This window comes from Mustela erminea, chromosome 12, assembly GCF_009829155.1.
Source record: "Mustela erminea isolate mMusErm1 chromosome 12, mMusErm1.Pri, whole genome shotgun sequence".
Classification (NCBI taxonomy): Eukaryota; Metazoa; Chordata; class Mammalia; order Carnivora; family Mustelidae; genus Mustela; species Mustela erminea.
The window spans coordinates 63,361,757-63,382,237 of NC_045625.1; the positions used below are offsets into that span (position 1 = coordinate 63,361,757).

The 20,481-nt window shown below is 40.4% G+C and overlaps 1 protein-coding gene and 1 pseudogene across 9 annotated transcripts in view; one reads left to right on the top strand and one right to left on the bottom strand.

Annotated features, from left to right (window-relative positions):
- SLC35D2 (solute carrier family 35 member D2) overlaps positions 1-1,172 on the top strand; it is a 45,862-nt gene extending 44,690 nt beyond the window's left edge. For 6 of the 9 annotated variants that reach the window (XM_032307170.1, XM_032307175.1, XM_032307172.1 and 3 more), the window contains 2 exons: positions 208-290; positions 939-1,172. In XM_032307170.1, coding sequence (XP_032163061.1) covers positions 208-290; positions 939-995 — 140 coding nt within the window. In that variant the 3' untranslated portion in view covers positions 996-1,172. The remainder of the gene's footprint in view (positions 1-207; positions 291-938) is intronic. The other 3 variants (XM_032307176.1, XM_032307177.1, XM_032307178.1) reach the window with 1 other exon arrangement.
- Positions 1,173-5,066: 3,894 nt separating this feature from the next.
- On the bottom strand, positions 5,067-5,712 carry LOC116569993 (annotated as a pseudogene).
- Positions 5,713-20,481: the final 14,769 nt, after the last annotated feature.

The window sequence follows — 20,481 nt, forward strand, 5'->3', positions numbered from 1 at the left end:
AATGATGCAGTGTTCTGTAATTATCATGCCACGGAAAGCTATATGTAATGGTTTTTTTTTCATTCATTCAACATTCTGTGAGCAGCTACTGTGTATGCCTCTGGGAAAAGTAACTACAATATTTAGTCTCAGGTTTTACCATCTATATGTATTTTGCCCCTAAATCCTTCCCTTTTAAAATGACTAATCCTCTCTCTCTTTCTGCAGAATGTATCCATTGCCTACATTGGAATGTTAGTTGGTGGAGACTATATTTTCTCTATGTTAAACTTTGTAGGGTTAAATATTTGGTGAGTGGGATTTCTAAATGAACTCATTTTAGTAAAATATGAATTTTAAAAAGTGCGATTAATCTGTTGCAAGTGAAGGAACGGGAGGTGTTTTGACATTTTAGTTTCTAAGATAATTTTACTTAAATCACTCCGTTCATCTGTTTTTATGACATGCTCCTTCATGTAGATCATGATGTGTGTGATGAAAATTCAGGGGGCTGAGATCCGAATTTAAGTCATACGTCTTTCTCAGGAAAAAAAAAAAAAAGTCTAAGTTGTCTGCCTCCCTTTTGTGAAGTGGGCCTTCCTGAGGTCCTGCTCCGTCAAAGCACCATACATTAATGATATTGGGAGGAGGGGCTGAGACACTTTTGAAAGACATTTTGGGGTTCTATGGAACACTGTCTTAGGATAACAGTATAGTTTATTCAGTAATAAATATTTATTTTCTCTCCAAAGTTTTGTATGGGATTGATCTCCTCTTTTTCTGCCTCCAAAGATTTCTAACTAAGAGGGAGTAATTCTCATCAAGCGAGCCACAAGCTAGGAGAAAAACAGGGGTCTCAATCACTCCCTTCTGGCAAGATCTATAAAGAGGTATATTTTGTACAGACCTGGGATACTACCTGTGAGGTTTATTTATTTGCACTTTTTTTCTCCTTTCAGCATGGCAGGGGGCTTGAGATACTCCTTTTTAACTCTGAGCGGCCAGTTGAACCCTAAACAACCCGTGGACGAAGAAAACATTCCTCAGGCTTTGAAGAGTTAGAATCTGAGGCAGGATTGCGGACTGGGACCATAGGCGGGGCGGGGCGGGACTGAGGGGCGGGGCTGGGGGTGGGGCATCCCCGCTGTAGGAACCTGAAGCCAGACGTTTTGGTCACGGACAGCACTCAGACACCCGGACACCCGGTGAAAGCACAGCAGGAGCGTCTGCCAACTGCGAAAAGAATCTACCTCACATGCTGCTGCACAGCGAGCCATCGCCAGCCCTGGGAAGCTTATTTGGGCAAAGCCTTACCATCTGAAAGCGAATCTTTCAGAGGAAACCAATGAGGAAAGGGACCGCAACCAAGGATTTTGGGCGGGCAGAGAACTGATTGGTCGGCCAGCCGCATCTCTGAGCTGCTGTCCCCCCCAGTACCATGTGCATTTAAGAGGACGGAAATGGCCGACGGTGTGAGAGTCATTATTATCAGCACCTTGGCCTTAATTTCAAGGATCCCAGACAAAGCAGAGTGCCAGTGAGAACAGTTTTCTTTTCAGTTTAAACAAACATGTCCTTATTTTAATAAAATTAGCCCATCAACTACAAGTTAGTTGTTAGCTCTGATTTCATCATATATGTTGATATCTTTTCCCGATCATCAAAGTAAAATAAAAAATAATTTATAGGCAGGTGTCATACTGTGACATTATTTAGATAGGCAGAAAGACTCTGCCCAAGGGTTATATTCCTTTTAAGGCTCATGCTGGAAACTATTACAAAATAACTCAATGGGAACAACAACAACAACAACAACAACAACAACAAAAACTCCAAAAAACAAAAAAACTCTCCATGTGCCCTGTTCACATTTAAGTAGCTCATATTTCTCTCCCCATCTCCCCAGGTTTGTTCACGGGCCTTTGAAATTCCAATCACCTTGATTTTAACCAAAGGCACATTTCATCATAGGTTCATCTGACCTCCCAGAGCAGTGGTGTGTGGGAAGGAGCCCTGAACGGATAAGCATTATTTTCATTTCCATCAAGGAATGGACTGGGGTCCTGGCTGGCTCAGTTGGAAGAGCATATGACTCTTGATCTCAGGGTCATGAGTTTAAGTCCCGCGCTGGGTATGGAGCCTACGTAAAATAAAGCAATGGGCCATCCTTGTTGGGGTTGTGGTGTAGGGTAAGGCTCCAGTCTGGTGGACAGGAGCCTTGTAATCCCATCTCCATCACTACCCACCTGATACCTTCTCAGGTTACCTTGCTACTGTGACCTCCATTGTTTTAATCTGTAAAGTTGAACTGGATCTCCAAACCCTTGCACTTTCTAAGTTTCTAGAAGCTGAGCCAGCTGTGGGGCAGAGCAGCAAATGAAGGAGTGACTGTATTGATGCATTGTTTCCAATTATCTTTCAAAAAAATTTTAGTTTTAATTGTAAAACACATAGAACATAAAATTTACTATCTTAACCATTGCTAAGTGTATAGTTCGGCAGTGTTAAGTATATTCATATTGTTGTGTAAACAATCTCGAGAATATTTCCATTTTGCAAAACAAACTCTGCACCCATGAAATGGTAACTCAGCATAGCCCCTGGCAACCATCATTCTACTTTCTGTGTCTATGAATATGACTGCTCTAGATATCTACATGGAATTGCACAGTGTTTGTCATTCTGTGCCTAGCTTACTTTACTTAAGGTAATGTCCTCAAGGTTCATCCTTGTAGCAGATGTCAGAATTTTCTTCCTTTTGAAGGCTGAATAGTATTCCATCATATGGTTGGATATACCACATTCGGGCTACCCATTCATCTATCAATGGACACTCGGCTATTTATGAATAACTCTGCTAAGAGCATGGGTGTACTCATGTGTCTTCGAGACCCTGCTTTTAATTCTTTTGGATATTAAAATTTGTTTCCTTTATATTCAGAACACTTTTGACATCAAATGTGTGGAGTTTTTCCCTCCTATCAAGGAATTCTCTTTCTCTCTGGACTCCAACTACATGTCCAACAATTCAATTAAATTCTAACTGCCTGGAGGGAGGGCAGACCCCGCAGGTGACGTTCAGTCCCATAAAACTGTCCCCACTTCAGATGCCAATCCCAAGTCCCAGGTTGTGACCTTCTAACCAATTGGCCATGAATCAGGGGTTTGCACACTCCCTCCCTCAGGTTGGATAATTTGCTGGAATGGCTCACAGAACTCAGGGAGAGTACTCAACTCTCTGTTACTGGTTTCTTACAAAGAATACAGCTCTGCAACAGCCAGAAAGAAGAGATGCATAGGAAGAGGTGTGGGAAGGATCTTGGAGCTTCCATGCCCTCTCTGGGCCCACCGCCCTCCCACACACTGATGAGCTTGCCAGCCCCAAGCTCTCTAAACCCCACGGTCGGGGCATCCTTGCCATTTCCTATAGCAGCTGCATCATTTTACGTTCGTGCAAGGGTTCCAGTTTCTCCACATCTTGTCTCACTTGTTATTTTCTGGGGGGCTTTTTGTTTGTTTTGTTTTTGTGGTAGCCATTCTGATGGGTGTGAGGTGATTGTGTCATTGGGGTTTTGATTTGTATTTCCCTAATTCTTGGTGATGTTGGACATTTTTTTATGTGCTTGTTGGCCATTCGTATGTCTTTAGAGACATGGCTTTCAAATCCTTTGCCCATTTTTGAATTGGGTTGTGTGTTTTGTTGTTGAGTTCTAGGAGTCCTTCGTTGGTTAACCTTACTTTGGAAAAACTTCTAGAGTGTGACCGTGGGGCCCCCGAGTTGTTGTGTCCACCTCCTCCTGTGTCTTGAGCATCAGTCCTGAAGCCCAGAGGCCAAAAATGCTAAGATTTGAAAACTGTGAAAACCCACTTCTCATTTTCTCAGTGACAAATAAAATGGCAGCACATTTTTGCTTTCTTCCAACAATTTTTTTCTGGTTTTTATTTTCCGAATCCTTGAAGATGATTTTGTGTTTTTCTACTCTTAATATGGTCAATCCTTTGTTTGTTTTCATAGCCAGGATGCCTTGTTGGGGATTCTTATTTCGGTTTTTTTTTTTTTTCTTCTGCAATCACCCTGAATCTTTTTCTTGGCCTTTTCTTACATGACCCTTTCTTTTTACCTTTCTGTGGAGACTTCTCCTGCTTCCATGTGTGGCCAGCAGAGGGCACACGACGAGCAGCCTGGCAGCATTTGCAGTTTGTAGAAGATCCCTAAAGACCCAGCTTCCTGCCCTGTGACGGTGGTGGGAGCTCCAATCTGGTTTTTGAATTAAGATTAGTTGAGGAAGCTGGGTGTGGAGAGGTGGTATGAAAGGGATTCATACGATCAAGGAGGCTAATGAGGAAATGTAGCCTCATGCCGCAGGTCTCCAGATTTCTTTTTTTCTTACTGAAAGATATTGTAAAAGCCATCCTGGATAGGACAAAGAAAATTAGTTTAATATCCTTGATATCTGGCTTACTTCTGCCTATTGTATTGCAAATAACAGTGACACCATTTGTTAACTTGGACTTTTTCCTGATGTTTTAATATTTTCCTTGCATATCAAATGTATCTCAAATACTGGAGTTTTGGACAGCTGAGTTTCCTTGAAGAATTGAACTTAGTTTAGAGAAGAGTTATATATTATATATATAATGTATATATATACATATACACACAGTTATATTTATAGTATGTGTCCCTCAGGAAAATGGTGAAGTCAATAATATGTCAATAATTCCAGAGTGTTAAGTCAGTTCTTCTCCCCGCCCCCAACAATTGTTTGAATTTAGTTTTCTCCTTTCTTTTCAACTTCATTGTTTTTCAGCTACAAAATAAGCTTAAAACCACAGGTTTGGGTGTACCCTCTGTGAGAGCACAGGTGTTTGTCTCGGGTCAGGGATAACATCTGGTCACAAAGCACACTCCGATGCTGGAGACCCCGGACAGCGCATCTTCTGCCGGGAGTAACTGGGGAGAGCCCGCCACAGATGCAGACGTTGCCTGGACAAGCTGTCCTAAGGATGGAGGAAGAGCAAGATCAAGATCAAGGAGAGGGAGCAGATCGCTAGGGAGAAGAGCGCCCACCCTCAGAAGCCACTCTTTATCGCCCTCCTTTCATATCCTCAGTTACTTCTACAACTAACTGCTGAATACCATCAGTCTCGGCTTCTTGTTGTAAAAGCTTCTCTGTGACTAGATTAGAGTCTGGAAATTTCAACCTCTTTTCCTTTGATTTGCCCCACTTCATCCAACAGGCTGTTGATTTCACCGATTAGGCACTGATTTTCTTTTCCAGACATTTGTATTTCTTCTGGGAATAATTCATTTCCCCTCGGCTGTCTCTCCGGGAGCCGGATTCAGGTTGTGCTTTGCTCAGAGTCTTGTTTGGATATTCCTCAGGGACAGGTTTTTCCTTCAGAGAATTTTGAAGGTTTCTGTGAACTTTCTCAGAAGACGTGGATTCTCTTGGCTTTGTATTTGGTTCTGGTTCCAATTTTTTCTCATCACCACTTGCTTAAATCCGGTGACTCTTTGTCCTGAGTAAAGTTTGTATATGGTTTTAAAGTAACCTTCTGTGAAATCCGAAATAGCACTCCTGTGCTTGCTGGAAATTATCTCCTGTGGGCTTGTGTGTTTCGTTGCTGAATTAGCTCTGATTAGATCCTCACCAATGTCTGAGCGTCCTGGTCTATCTGATTTTTTGCATATGTCATCCTTCCACATTCAGGCATGAGGTGGCCAGAAGCATTAATATAATCTGTCCTGTGTTCCAGGAAATAACTTCTCAGCTTGCCAGTTTGCAAAATCTTGTGCGGGACACATGGATGCACATGGATGGACACCCGCTTGGGTGTGTGGCAAGTGCTAGGACAGAGCAGGTGTGCAAGACACAGAGATGGTAACTATAGGCCTTTTCCTCCCTCAGCCTACAGCCATGCAATCCATCAGATGAAGACAGCACCTTCCTCCAAGTGTTATTGTAAGAATTAAACAAGATAACGCATGGGGAGTGTTTTCGCATTGCTTGACCCCTAGTGACCAGTAAAAGTTAGTTGCTGTTGTTAATAATAATATTATTATTATCATTCTTATTTCTAATTATCATAGGGAAGAACTCTCAAGACAGCATCACTCTACAGAGAAGGCATATTGAAAGGCTGACTAGGAATTTACCAGGTGGGGACAAGGGAGGAAGACCACTTCAAATTGAGTCTTGGTTCCTTGCCTTGTGGATCATTTTTGTTTTCGGCGAATGGATATGTGTACTTGGGGATATATTTTGAATGCTGGGACTTGGCAGGGGTCAACAACCTAGCTGACCAGGAGTTGCTGCTCTGTGACAGCTTTCAGGAAACCGAGGGTCTCGGCAGCTCAGAATCTCTGTTGCCTTTCTGTCATCAGACATGGAAACGTGGGCAAAGAAAGCACGCCCCTTAGGAAAAAGTCAGAAAATCCCAAGCCCTTCCCGGGGATGCTCAGGTTCAGGACACACTGTCTACGTGCCTTCTGACTCTTCCCTCCACTCCTCCCATGAAGAGCCTCAGAGACTTTTCCCACGATGCGTGTCCACAGTCTGGACCAGAATATCAGCATTACCTGGGGGGACTAGTGAGAGAGGCAGACTATCACGGTGCACACAAACAGAATCTATATTTTCGCCCAGGTGGCTTGAGAAGCACTCACCACCCCCCACCCCCACCAGATGACTGGTCCAGATCACACTCCTAGTATTGGGTCTTAGTCAGGCACTCATAAGCTTTAGGGGCCAGGGGAATGGGGATAGGGAAAGAACACGTCTTGATTTTCTCTAAACCAATTTAGCATTTTTCACTGGAAAATGTAGACAAAACCATGTATTAGCTGTATTTCTGATTTTGTTGTCAGGATATTGAGATAAATATTGCATATTGAGAAAATATTGAGATATTTTCATATCACTGTAGAGTTTCTGCAGAAAAATCATTTATGTCCCACTGAGGATTCTAAATGATTAGACCTTCCACTAGTTCTTGCTATTTAATATGTCCCCAAAGAAGCAGGTGTTTAGTATATCATATTTAGAAAAATACTGTGATAGCTTTTTTTTGGTGATTGGTTTCCTTTATATTTTTATGCATTTTTAAGAAAAGATTTTATTTATTTATTTGTCAGAGAGAGAGAGAGAGAGACATCACAAATATGCAGAGAGGCAGAGAGGCAGACAGGCTACCTGCCAAGCAGAGAGCCCAATGTGGGGCTCGATCCCAGGACCCTGAGATCATGACCTGAGCTGAAGGTAGAGGCTCAATCCACTGAGCCACTGAGTGAACCCAGGCTCCCCTATTTTTATGTATTTTATTTTAGGCATTTAAAACCATTATTTAGGGAAGGAGGTTGTAACCATCTGCAGGGGTCCATGGCATGAAAAAAGGGAAGGAACCCTGAATTAGAGGGAAAGAGAAATTTCCAGATTAGTGCTTTCCTCAGGAAGTTGTTCCATTAGTGGCCTTTCTCCTCGTGGAGGTATGTTGCCTGAATGGGTGTGGATGCACCCGGAGCATTTTTTGCATCTACCCCCTGGGGGTAGGGGTCATCCTTCAGCCAGTGGTGGCCAGCTGAATGCAGGGCCAGAAAGAGGGAGAGCAAGAGAGAGCCATGAAGGAGATTGGCAACAGGCAGCTGGCTTCCCTGCCATAACTTCCTCAGAACGGAGATGTGGATCCTCAACTGCGTCACAGTACAGAACCTTATTCTTCAAATTCTGTGACTGCTTGCCTGGAATGTAATAGTAAAAGTCTGTGCAGAGGTGGGATGGCAGTGGGAGGAGCTTTGCAGAACCACTCTCCAGTGAAACATACAAAACTAGAGAAAATGATACAAAACAACCATTTAAGATCTCTGGAAATTATCATAGGGGCATGTAGCAAATGAGGAAACATTGATTCAGGAACACCTAATAAACTTGGTACGGAGAGTGTGGCCTTGGAGCCTTGACCCACATCCATCCTCTTCCCTCCCTCAGTTCAGCTTGATGGAAGCTCCATCCCCAAGTTGGTGTGGCCGAGGAGATGGCCTCCTCCCAGCTCCTAGTCAAGAATTATCTGATTAGGAGGTGCAGGCCACCAATGTTTCTCATCTTCTCCAAGTCAGAGAGGCTCAATTTCCAGTGAGTGCTGGAGAAGAATAGGGCCTCCGTCTACAAATCCCCATCTATAGGACAGAGGCTCTACCCAGGTGTGCTAAGCCAAGAATCCTGGGTTCCCAGTCACCCTTGCCCCAACCTGATTTTAGAGCAGAGGTTTGACTGACACTGACAAGACCAGAGGCTACTGCCCTGGCTCACATTCAGAGTGGTGGCTCGGAGAGTGTGCCCAGAAGAGGCAGTCTGTGCAGTAAAGAATGTGACCTTACACAAACAGATGTCTGGCCTTTGTTTTGGACTTCTAGGCACTTCTATGCCCTTTGAGTATTATATCTGATAGAAAGGTTATTGTTTGCCTGGTGTCTTCAGGTCATACTGGATAGCCTGACAGTGTGATTTCGGATGGAGGCTAGCCACAGTGGGAAGACCAATAAGGTGGTTTAGGGTGGGGATTGTGGGTGAGGCCTGGGGAGGCTGGTGACTGAGATCAGCCATCTTGGCAATCAGTCATACCTATGTAATGGAGCCCCAATAAAACTCAATACTGAGGCTTGGTTTGGCAATACTCCATGCATATTATCACACTCTGATGCTAGGAAAGTCGAGTGTCCCGACTCCATGGAGAGAGAACAATGGAAATCCCACATTTGGTAGACTCCACTCTATGCTCTCTCTTAGTGCTTGTGGCTTTGGGATGGAATGCTATTGTGCAATCTGGCTTTTTTAGGGATACTGACAATTATTTGAGGGTGGAAGTTTCCAGGGGACTGGGGACTTCTATTTTGGGCAACTCTTCTAGACTGAGTTGTTCATGCCTTCCGGTCTCAAACTTACAGTATTGGCTTGAGGAGCAGGGGGCAGATAGTGTTACGATGTGTACAGTTTTGAAGATAATGGTCTAGTACTGTGTATTTTATCTAGGAAGCCAAATGAGGAAATTAGTGACATGTAGACAACTTGCATTTTCCAACTGTGATTTATTCTCCTGCTGTGAAGGCAACTATTGTGTAAGGGCGGCTTCTGGAATCAGATGGTCTGGATTTATGTCCTAGCTCTGTCAATTAAAAAAAACAGATTTATTAGGGCACCTGGGTGGCTCAGTTGGTTAAGCAGCTACCTTTGGTTCAGGTTATAATTCTGGGGTCCTGGGATCCATCCCTGCGTTGGGATCCTTGCTCAGCCAGGAACCTGCTTCTCCTTCTCTCTCTGCCACTGTCCCCCAGTTCCTGCTCTCTTTCTCTCTCTTTCTCAAATAAATAAATAAAAATCTTTAAAAAAGATTTTAGTGAGGTGTTATTTGAATACCATAAAATTCACCAATTGCAAGTGTATAATTTAATTTTTTTTTTGTAAATGTACAGAGTTGTGCCAGCATCACCAAATCCAGTTTGAGAATGTATCCTTCACCCCCAAAAGAGCCCTCATCCCATTTCTAGTCAATTTCCAGTCCCACCCCCAGCCCTAGGCAACCACTAACCTGTTTGTTCAGAATGCATAGCAAGAAAAGTTGCCAGTGATTCCAGGACCCCACTAGGGCATGAAGGGAGAGTGTGAGGTTTACTGCACCCTCAGGAGTACTGAGTAACAGCTTCAAGTTCAATTTACTTATTGACATGTATGTAGTATTTTATTTACTTAATTGTCATTTCTAATGATGCAGGGGGTTAAATATTATTCCACACATTTGCATATTCATTGTGTTTCCTCTGTATTTAATTCTTTGCTTAACTCTTTCACCTCAAGATATTTTTTGACCTTTGGCCTCGACCTTGTGTCCTGAATCTGAGGCCTCCTTTGGGCCCATATCTGGGCCAGGCCTTAAGCTTTTGTGTTTTTGATCCCAGTTTCAGAGGCCACTTCTCAAACTATTTGTCTCCATACTATGTGGAGTTGCTAGACACGTATGGCAGGGAAAAATTTCATTATTATTTATTGAGCCTTAAGAATACTGTATAGAGAACAGATGGGTTGTTATCAGAGGAGTGGGGGGCATGGGTGAAATGGATGAAGGGGGTCAAAAGGTACAAACTTCCAGCTATAAAATAAATAAGTCCTAGGATATAATGCATAGCACGGTGACTAGTTAGCCATAATGTATTGCATTTTGCAAAGTTGTTTAAGTGTATAGGTCCTAAAATCCCTTATCATGTGAGAAAAAAAGAAAAACATTTTGTAACTATATATGGTGATGGATTAACTAAACTTATTGTTGTGATCATTTTGGGTTGTATACAAATATCAAACCATTATGTCGTACACCTTAAACTACATAACGTTATATGCAAATTATACCTCAATAAAAAATAAACATTTAAAAATTTGCTGATTTAAGTATGTTTATGATAGCTTTCCAGCTTAAACAGTTTTTTTTTTAAGATTTATTTATTTTAGAGAAAGAGAAAGAGAGAGACAGTAGGGTGAGGAGGAGCAGAGGGAGAGGGCCAATGAGAACCCCAAGCAGACTCCACACTGAGCACAGAGTCCAGCATGGGCTCGACATCATGACCCATGAAATCACGACATGAGCCAAAATCATGAGTTGGATGCTTAACTGACTGAGCTACCGAAGCTCCCCTATATAGTTGTTTTTAATATATATATATATATACACTATATATACATGTGTATATATATAAGATAAAAAATTTTTGAAAGACTACAAAATGTGCTTAAAAGTTTTACACTGTATTTAATGTTTATTGCTACTACAATAACATCACTCATTTAATTGCATTTCTTGAGTGGAGGTGATAACAACAGCAAATGTAGACTAGTAAAAACATTTCTACAACTGAAGAACTTGATTTTCAAATGCATGGAGGTACTCGTGTGAGTGGTAAAAGACAAATTAATTTAAAAGTTTTTCTGAATCCACAGTCAGATATTGGCATGTAATTCTTTAACTTATTAAATGGGGTTGAATATGTAAATGTGTGTGTGTGTGTGTGTGTGTGTGTGTGTATGAAAGATTTATTTATTTATTTAAAAGAGAGAGAGCAAGCAAGCAGGAGCAGGGGGAAGGGCAGAGGGAGAGAGAGAAAGTATCCTCAAGCAGACTCCTCGCTGAGCATGGAGCCCGATGTAGGGCTCCAGCCCAGGACCCTGAGATCCTGACCTGAACCAAAATCAAGAGCTGACCACTTAACCAACTGAGTCACTCAGGCACCCCTGAATATATTTTGTAATATTGAGAGGTAAAGGTGGAACTTTGGTCTAAAATCAAGCACACAAGTGAGGTGCCACTTCCATTTTTTGGTAATATGGAAGGTTAATTTATCTACATTCATTAATTGTAGAATAAAATTTGTTTGAAATTGAGGTATAATTTACATGCAGTAAATCACACAGACTTTAAATGTACAGTACAATGAGTTTTAATAATAGTGTATCCCCATGAAACACACATACTTATCAAAATATAGAATATCCTCGTCAACCCAGAGAAGTTCCTTATGATCCTAACCATTTAATCCTGCATTTCTACTGAGAAACCAGTATTCTGATTTATTTTACTAATGATTAGATATGCCTGTACTTGAACTTCATGTAATTGGTATCATTTATATGAAGATAGCTTTCCAAGTAGATCTCAATAATCCCCACCTCCTTATAGTCACATCCTTGTGTAATCTCCCTTTGCATGGGGCTGGAATGCGTGTTTGCTCTCAGGCATAGAAAACAGCAGAAGAAATGTGATGTTCCTTCCAAGACTCCATCACAAGAGAGTGGATTCTTTCTCTCTCTGACTCTTCTCACTTGCCCGATCTGATGAAGCAAGCTGCCATGTTGTTGCAGAGGCCCACAGGCTAAGGAACAGCTGTGGATGTGAGTGTGTGAAAATAATTCTAGCAACAAAAAAGAGTGAACTTGGAATGCATTTTTCTCAGCTGAGCCTTGATATGACTGCAGCCATGGCTTCACTCTGATGGCAACCTGTGAAAGATCTTCAGTCAGAGACAACCAGCCAATCCATGCTTGCATTCCTAGCCCACAGAGCTGGCTATGTCTGACTCCTTTTGGTCAACAAAACGTCTGATTTTGGTCTTGTGTTTTGGGGGGGTAGAGGAAGATATATTCTTAAAAATCTTGTGAAAGCATCAAAAGCTATCAAGACAGCAAGATATTCTAGTGTAGGAGTAAGATCAAGTCTAGAGAAGAATATTGCTCACTAAAAACACATCAGCCCTACATTTGCTAAATGGGCTGACTTCCAGCCTCCATAAAGATGAGCTCCCAAAAGACTTTTATATACTCAGGATATAAGTGATCTGGAAGAATAGGGAAAATAATCAATAACAGTGTAATAACTTTGTATGGCAACCTGGTAACTACACTTACCAAGCACTGAGTAATGTGTAAGTTGTTGAATCACTATATCGTATGCCCAAAACTAATATGACATTGTGGGTAAACCATACTTCAATTAAAAAAGAAAGACAGGGGTACCTGGGTGGCTCAGTTGTTTAACTGTCCAACTCTTGATTTTGGCTCAAATCATAATCTCAGGGTCTTGAGGTACCTGGGTGTCTCAGTCAGTTAAGCATCTGCTTCTGGCGTGGGTCATGATCCCAGGGTCCTGGGATTGAGCCCCACACTGGGCTCTCTGCTTAGCATGGAGCCTGCTTCTCCCTCTCCCTCTGCCTGCTGCTCTGCTTGCTTGTGCTCTCTATCTCTCTCTGTCAAATAAATAAATAAAGTCTTTAAAAAAAATAATAATCTCAGGGTCTTGAGATCAACCCCCTGCTGGGCTCAGCATGGAGTCTGTTTGAGATTCTCTCTCTCTCTCTCTCAAACAAACAAATAAATAGATAGGTAGATTCAAGACTTTCCTGAATGAACTTTTTATTGCTAATTTGACTGAAGCCATGTAAATGTTTTATACATTTATAGAACAAAGTTAAACCACAAAGAATTAAAAAAGATGCAATCTCTGAAAAAAATGAAAGTAAAAGAAGCCAATATGTTTACACTTCAGAGGACAAAGCCAATGTATTCAGAATCAAGATATTCAGTATCAGAGAAAAACAACTCAAATATAAAGTAACAGATAGTAAGTAAAACTCATACACTCCTGGGGCGCCTGGGTGGCTCAGTGGATTAAGCCGCTGCCTTCGGCTCAGGTCATGATCTCAGTGTCCTGGGATCGAGCCCCGCATCGGGCTCTTTGCTCAGCTGGAGCCTGCTTCTCTCTCTCTCTCTCTCTGCCTGACTCTCCGCCGACTTGTGATCTCTCTGTCAAATAAATAAATAAAATCTTAAAAAAAAAAAAAAAAAACTCATACACTCCTAACTTTGGCTCATGAAGTATATTCACATAAAAGAGTTTCCCAGTTTTACCCCAGAAATGGTTAGAAATAATGACAAATTTAGTAACAAAGAGTAATCTTGGTGTCCAGTCTATAGTCTCTAGATGTGGTTTTCCACTAATAGGAATCAAGCTCCTCTGAGAAAAGGCACATTCTGTGTCTGAAGCAGTTTTTTATTCTGGAAAAACATAGACACTAGCAAAAACTGCTGGGCTCTTGTCAATTTTGTTCAAAAAACCCAAGGAGTTCTTTTTGCTTTTTTGTTTCTGATAGTCAGAAAAAAGAAAAGTGCATTTGTCAAGTACTTCTTATAGCCCAGATATTGATATATATATATGTGTGTGTGTGTGTATGTATACATATATACATATACATATACATAGAGAATATTATATAGAGAGGATATATAATATAAAATCAATATATAATATATAAAATATATTTATGTATTATATATTATATATACATAATACTCTATATATATTTTAAATTTAAAGTTTTTAGTCTTCATTTTATTTTTTTTAATTCTTAAAAATTTTTATTTATTTATTTTTAAAATTAATTAATTAATTTGACAGAGAGAGATCACAAGTAGGCAGAGAGGCAGGCAGAGAGAGAGACAGAGAGAGAGGTGGAGGAAGAAGGCTCCCCGCTGAGCAGAGAGCCTGATGCGGGGCTTGATCCCAGGACCCCAGGATCATGACCCAAGCTGAAGAGAGAGGCTTCAACCCACTGAGCCACCCAGGCACCCCCGTTTTATTTTTTTTTTAAGATTTTATTTACTTATTTATTGAGAGGGAGAGCTTGAGTGGAGGAAGGGCCAGAAGGAGAGGAAGAATCTCAAGCAGACTGCACTCCAAGTGTGGAGCCTGAGGTGAGGTTTGATCTCATGACCCCAAGGTCTTGAAATGACTGAGTCACCCAGGCATCCAGTCCTCATTTTACAGGGGAGCAAGCTAGGTCTCAGAGTGATTCTGTAACTTGCTGAGAGAAGGATCTCTGCCAATGGGAAGATCTGGAAAGTTTTAATAAAAGGAGTATCAACTCAGCTGGTTCTTAAAGGTTTGATGGAATATTAATTCAAATTTATGATTTTTATTTACAAAAGTAATACATGTTCATTGTGGAAATTTAAAAGGTATAAAAAAGCACAAAGATGCAATGAAAAAAACAAACCCTTAAATCCACCATCTCAATACAAAAACATCATTAACATTTTGGTGACTATCCCTATATCTCTTTTTTGCTAATTGTCACATCTAAATGTACAATTGGGTCTACACTCTTTAGTTACCTGCACTTCTATAGATGTTATTTCATTTAAACTTCACAGTAGCTCTACAAAGTAAGAAGTATTAATCCCATTTTATAAGAATAACTTGAGGGGCAGAAAGTTTAGTCAGTCCAAGTCACATGGCAAAACCAAAATGCACATCAAACCAAAATGCACATCTGGAATGCCTTTCTCAGAGTCCATGCTTTCCGCCTTCCTGCTTCCCAGACCATGAGCTATGCCATGGAGATTTCAGGGCATGGAAAGGAAAAGAATCACTGGGTGGGATTGGTTCTAATGTTGGATTTGGTGACCTCTTCTATCTATAAAGGAGAGAGAGAAATTTTCAGAGGACTCTAACACTTTCAGCCTGGATAGCTGGGAGAAAGTTGATCTCATAAATGATACTGATTTCATAATCTTTTTAATGATACATGTAATCTCTACTAGGTAAAAAATATTTCCTTGGGGGCGCCCAGGTGGCTCAGTGGGTTGAAGTCTCTGCCTTCGGCTCGGGTCATGATTCCAGGATCCTGGGATCGAGCCCTGCATCGGGCTCCCTGCTCAGCGGAGAGCCTGCTTCTCTCTCTCCCCCTGTCCCTGCTGCTCTGCTTGCTTGTGCTCTCTTTCTACCTCTCTGTCAAATAAATCAATAAAATATTAAAAAAAAAAAAGTATTTCCTCAACCCAAATTCATTTCTAGCTCAGGGTTCTAGTAACCATGTGATCCAGTGAAGCTTTATAAAATTTGTAATCACCAGTCATTCTGCTCTCAGGAGACCTGGCCCTGTCTGAAAATTTTGGGAGAGTCAGCACAGAGGCTGGAACACCTCGTTTGTGCAAGCCAAGAGTTACCCACACTGTGCTTTTCCATCATGGCTATTCTGTACTCCGGGAACCATCCTGGAGCAGCTGTCCTCGGTCTTTTCTCTACAAGACAAAGAAGGAGGAGCGGGACACGTTTCCTGGGACACTTACCATCCTCAAACACTTTGGAGGTCTGACAAATTCCTCTTTGACCAAGAAAACAAATGATTTCCTGGTCAAACAGCTCCACTTCAACTACTGGCTGGATACCTAACATCCAACTCCACCCTCCATATCCCCCAAGCCCAAGAGAATTTGTTTTGTTCCTTTTTTCTCTCAGATTTTCTAGATCTTACCACTTTCAGGAAATTCACCCTCAGGGAGCTAAGTTTTACATAATTGTTCGTTTGTTGTGTTTTCACTGTAGGAGAGCTTGTTCTCGATTTCTCCCTAATGCTCACCTCATGAGGATTAAACAAGATATGTAATCCTTGTAAAGTACATAATGCAGCATCTGATATACAAAGCTCACTAAATATAGGGTGGCCTGAAAAAAAGGTAAGGAATGGGGAGCTGCTATCAGCAAAGGCCATCTTATTTGCTCTAACTTTGGTTTACTCTCCATGCTATTTGTGCTTTCTTGGGGCAGCTCATAGCTTTATGAACAATTGATCCTTGAACTGAGAAGCTGCTCCTAATAAAGATCTTAGCTGAAAGTGATATGATCAACAAATGGCACAGTTTAGGGAGGAATGTAGGCTGAACTTGACAGTAGCTGGCATGTCTTACTTTCCTCCCTGGGGCTCCTCTTCACCTACAGAAACTCACTAGTCATCTGACATATAGGCAAACCTGGAATTGAGGGAAGGAATAGTCCATGGGACAACCTTGATCAATAGGCATGAGGGCAAATGCACAAACACACTTTCCTTTTGTACTTAAGGCAGAAGAGGTTGCTGTGCATGCTACGGTTTCTGAGAGCCTTCCCCAGGACGGAGTCTCAGCAGTGACCAGCCCAAAGACACGTCTGTGTCTCCCTCTTTCCCTGTTCAATCTCCTGTTCCCAACCTAAGTACTCACTGGAATCACTTTCCATTATAAGTGTCTGCACAAGGCCTTCATATCAAGAAAAATGCAGGCTAAGACAATCTTGCTATTTATGTGTTTGTCTTTCCTTTCAGATTCTTTCAGTATTTATATATATGTTATATATACATATTCATATTCATATATATGTGAAATTATCCACAGTCTCTTCTCCTCTTCATAGCTCCTTCAAATTATAAAATTTCTTTCTCTTTCTTTCTTTCTCTATTTCTTTCCCTTTCTCCTTCCTTCTTTTTTCCTTCCTGCCTTCCTATCTCGAGTACAGTTGACATACAGCGTTACAAGAGTTTCAAGTGTACAACACAGTAATTCAACAACTCTATACTGTATGCTATGCTCACGAGTGTAGCTACCATCTATCGCCCTACAACACTATTACAGTACCATTAAATATATTCCCCATGTGGTGCCTTTTATCTTTGTGACTTATTCATTCCATAGCTGGAAGCCTGTATCTCCCACTCTCCTTCACCCGTTTTGGCCATCCCCCCAATCCTCTCCCCCTGACAATCATCAGTTTGTTGTCTGTATTTATGGGTTTGTTTCTGCTTTTTGTTTGTTTATTCATTTTGTTTTTTTAGATTCCATGTATAAGTGAAATAATACAGTATTTGTCTTTCTTTGTCTGATTCATTTCACTTAACATAATAACCTCTAGGTCCATCCATATTGTTCCAAATGGCAATTTTATGACTGTGTATTATTCTATTGTGTGTGCGTGTGCATGTGTGTGTATCCCACATCTTCCTTGTCTCACATCTTCCTTATCCATTCATCTGTTGATGGATACAGGTTGCTTCCATATTTTGCTATTGTAAATAATGCTGCAGTAAATATTGGGATACATGCATCTTTTTGAATTAGTGCTTTTGTGGCGGGGTTTTTTGGGTGAATATCCAGTAGTGAAATTATTGGATCATATGGTGATTCAATATTTAATTTTTTGAGGCTCTTCCATACTGTCCTCCATAGCAGCTGGACCAATATATATTCCCACCAACAGAGCAAGAGGGTTCCTTTTTCTCCATGTCCTCATCAACGTTTGTTAGTTCTTGTCTTTTTGATTTTAGACATTCTGACATTTGTGAGCTCATATCTCATTGTGGCTTTGATTTGCATGTCCCTGATATTAACGATGTTGAGCATCTTTTCATTTTCTGTTAGCCATCTGTATGTCTTCCTTGAAAAAATGTTTGTTCAGATCCTCTGCCCATTTTTAAATTGGATTGTTTGGAGTTTTTTCATTTTGGGTTGGGTAAGTTATATTTATATATATATATCTTTATATATGTTTTATATATATTCTTTTTATATATATATTAACCTCTTTTGGATGTATCATTTGCAAATACCTTTTCTCATTCAGTAGGCTGCCTTTTTGTTTTTTTGATGGTTTCTTTTACTGTGCAAAACCATTTTATTTGGTGTAATCCAAATAGTTTATTTTTGCTTTTGTTTCCCTGTGGGAGGAGACATAGCCAGAAAAATGTGGCTAAAGCCACCATCCAAGAGGATACTACCTATGTTTTCTTCTCGGAGTTTTGTGGTTTCAGGTTTCACATTTAGGTCTCTAATTCATTTGGAGTGTATTTTTGTATGTGGTGTAGGAAAGTGGTCCAGTGTTATTCTTTTGCATGTAGTTGTTCAGTTTTACTGACACCATTTGTTGAAGAGACTGCCTTTTCCCCATTGCATATTATTGCCTCCTTTGTCATAGACTAATTGACTGTGTAACTCCTTTCTTGACCACTAATTGTCAAGACTGATGACCATAAGACGAATTGACCCAGAACACTAGTTCTGGGTTCTCTATTCTCTTCCATCGATCCTGTGTCTATTTTGTGCCAGTACCATATTGTTTTGATTACTATAGCTTTGTAGTATAGTTTGAAATCTGGAATTGTGACACGTTCGGCTGTGTTTTTCTCTCTCAGGATTGCTTTGGCTATTCAGGGTCTTTTATGATTCTGTACAAATTTTAGTTTTATTTGTTCTAGTTCTATGAAAACTGCTATTGGTATTTTGATAGGATTGCATTGAATCTATAATTTGCTTTGGGTAATATGGTCATTTGAACCCAAGATAGGAAGTTTCAATCATCAGATTATCCCACAGTTTCTCTACCAAGGACCTCTTAGATTGCTCTTTCAGTGTATACATTGCTCTAGCTTGGCCATGCTGATTATAACTGTTTCTGTATATGTAAACAAAATCCAGAAATCACATCACTTGTTACAGAATTTCTCTTTGATTCACAAAGTTTACATTGACTCCTCTATAGCTGGTGGACACAAAATCTTAAATTTTTTTGAGCTGGAAAACTGTCCTTTGGAGGGATACAACGAACTGTCATTTTGAAATATTTTTAGAGTGCAGACTGTATTTTAATTCTGTAAGTAACATTTTGATGAACATTTTGGTAACGCTAATGCATTTATCACTCTCTGGTTCCCATTTTATTCGTATATATGTGTATATATATACATGTATCTATGCAAATGCTTCAGACTGAGATTTGTTTGTTTTTTCAGACTGAGATGTTATATGGTCTGTTTTGGGATAAAAATTATTGACCTGCAACATTAATTTTTCCCCCTAAATGTAGATTTAAGTTGTTTTATAACTATATATATATATATATATATATATATATATATTTAATTTTTTATTTTTTATAAACATATATTTTTATCCCCAGGGGTACAGGTCTGTGAATCACCAGGTTTACACACTTCACAGCACTCACCAAAGCACATACCCTCCCCAATGTCCATAATCCCACCCCCTTCTCCCAACCCCCTCCCCCCAGCAACCCTCAGTTTGTTTTGTGAGATTAAGAGTCACTTATGGTTTGTCTCCCTCCCAATCCCATCTTGTTTCATTGATTCTTCTCCTACCCACTTAAGCCCCTATGTTGCATCACCACTTCCTCATATCAGGGAGATCATATGATAGTTGTCTTTCTCTGCTTGACTTATAACTATATATTTTTATTTGCCTTTGTGAAGGAGCAGAAATACAACAGCTTAGAGAAGCAGCAAGATGGCAGAGTGACCAGCAGAAGAGGAGTATTGTTCCAGAGCCAGGGAATATAAAATTGCCTGGATAGATGGGGAGAATTTGGGGGATGGTTTTTTTAGGCGTTCCCAAGAATTACTTGAGGGGGGAAACCTAATGAAATACTGAACTCCTTGAGGGCAGTAAATGAGAGACTTAGATTATTGTTATTTGGGCATTATTAACTTCTGAAGGCTGGAGAAGATGGGAACATTTCTTTAAAATTTAAATTCAATTAGCCAATGTATTTCACACAGGATGATACCCTCCAGTTCCACCCATGTCATTGTAAATGGTAGGTATTCATCTTTCTGATGGCTAGTAGTATTCCATTGTATATATACACCACATCGTTTTTATCTATTCATCTGTCAAACATCTTGGCTCTTTCTACAGTTTGGCTATTGTGGACATTGCTGCTATGAATATTGGGGTGCAGGTGCCCCTTCAGATCACTATGTTTGTAGAAGATGGGAACATTTTATTTTATTTTAATTTATTTTTTAATTTTTTATTTTTTATAAACATATATTTTTATCCCCAGGGGTACAGGTCTGTGAATCACCAGGTTTACACACTTCACAGCACTCACCAAAGCACATACCCTCCCCAATGTCCATAATCCCACCCCCTTCTCCCAAACCCCCTCCCCCCAGCAACCCTCGGTTTGTTTTGTGAGATTAAGAGTCATTTATGGTTTGTCTCCCAGATGGGAACATTCTTTTTTTTTTTTTTTTTTTTTAGATGGGAACATTCTAATCACACATAATTCCTGGCACTTTTGCACATCTCTCTCCTCACCCCCCTTTTACTTTCTTTTTAAAAAAGATTTAATTTATTTAAA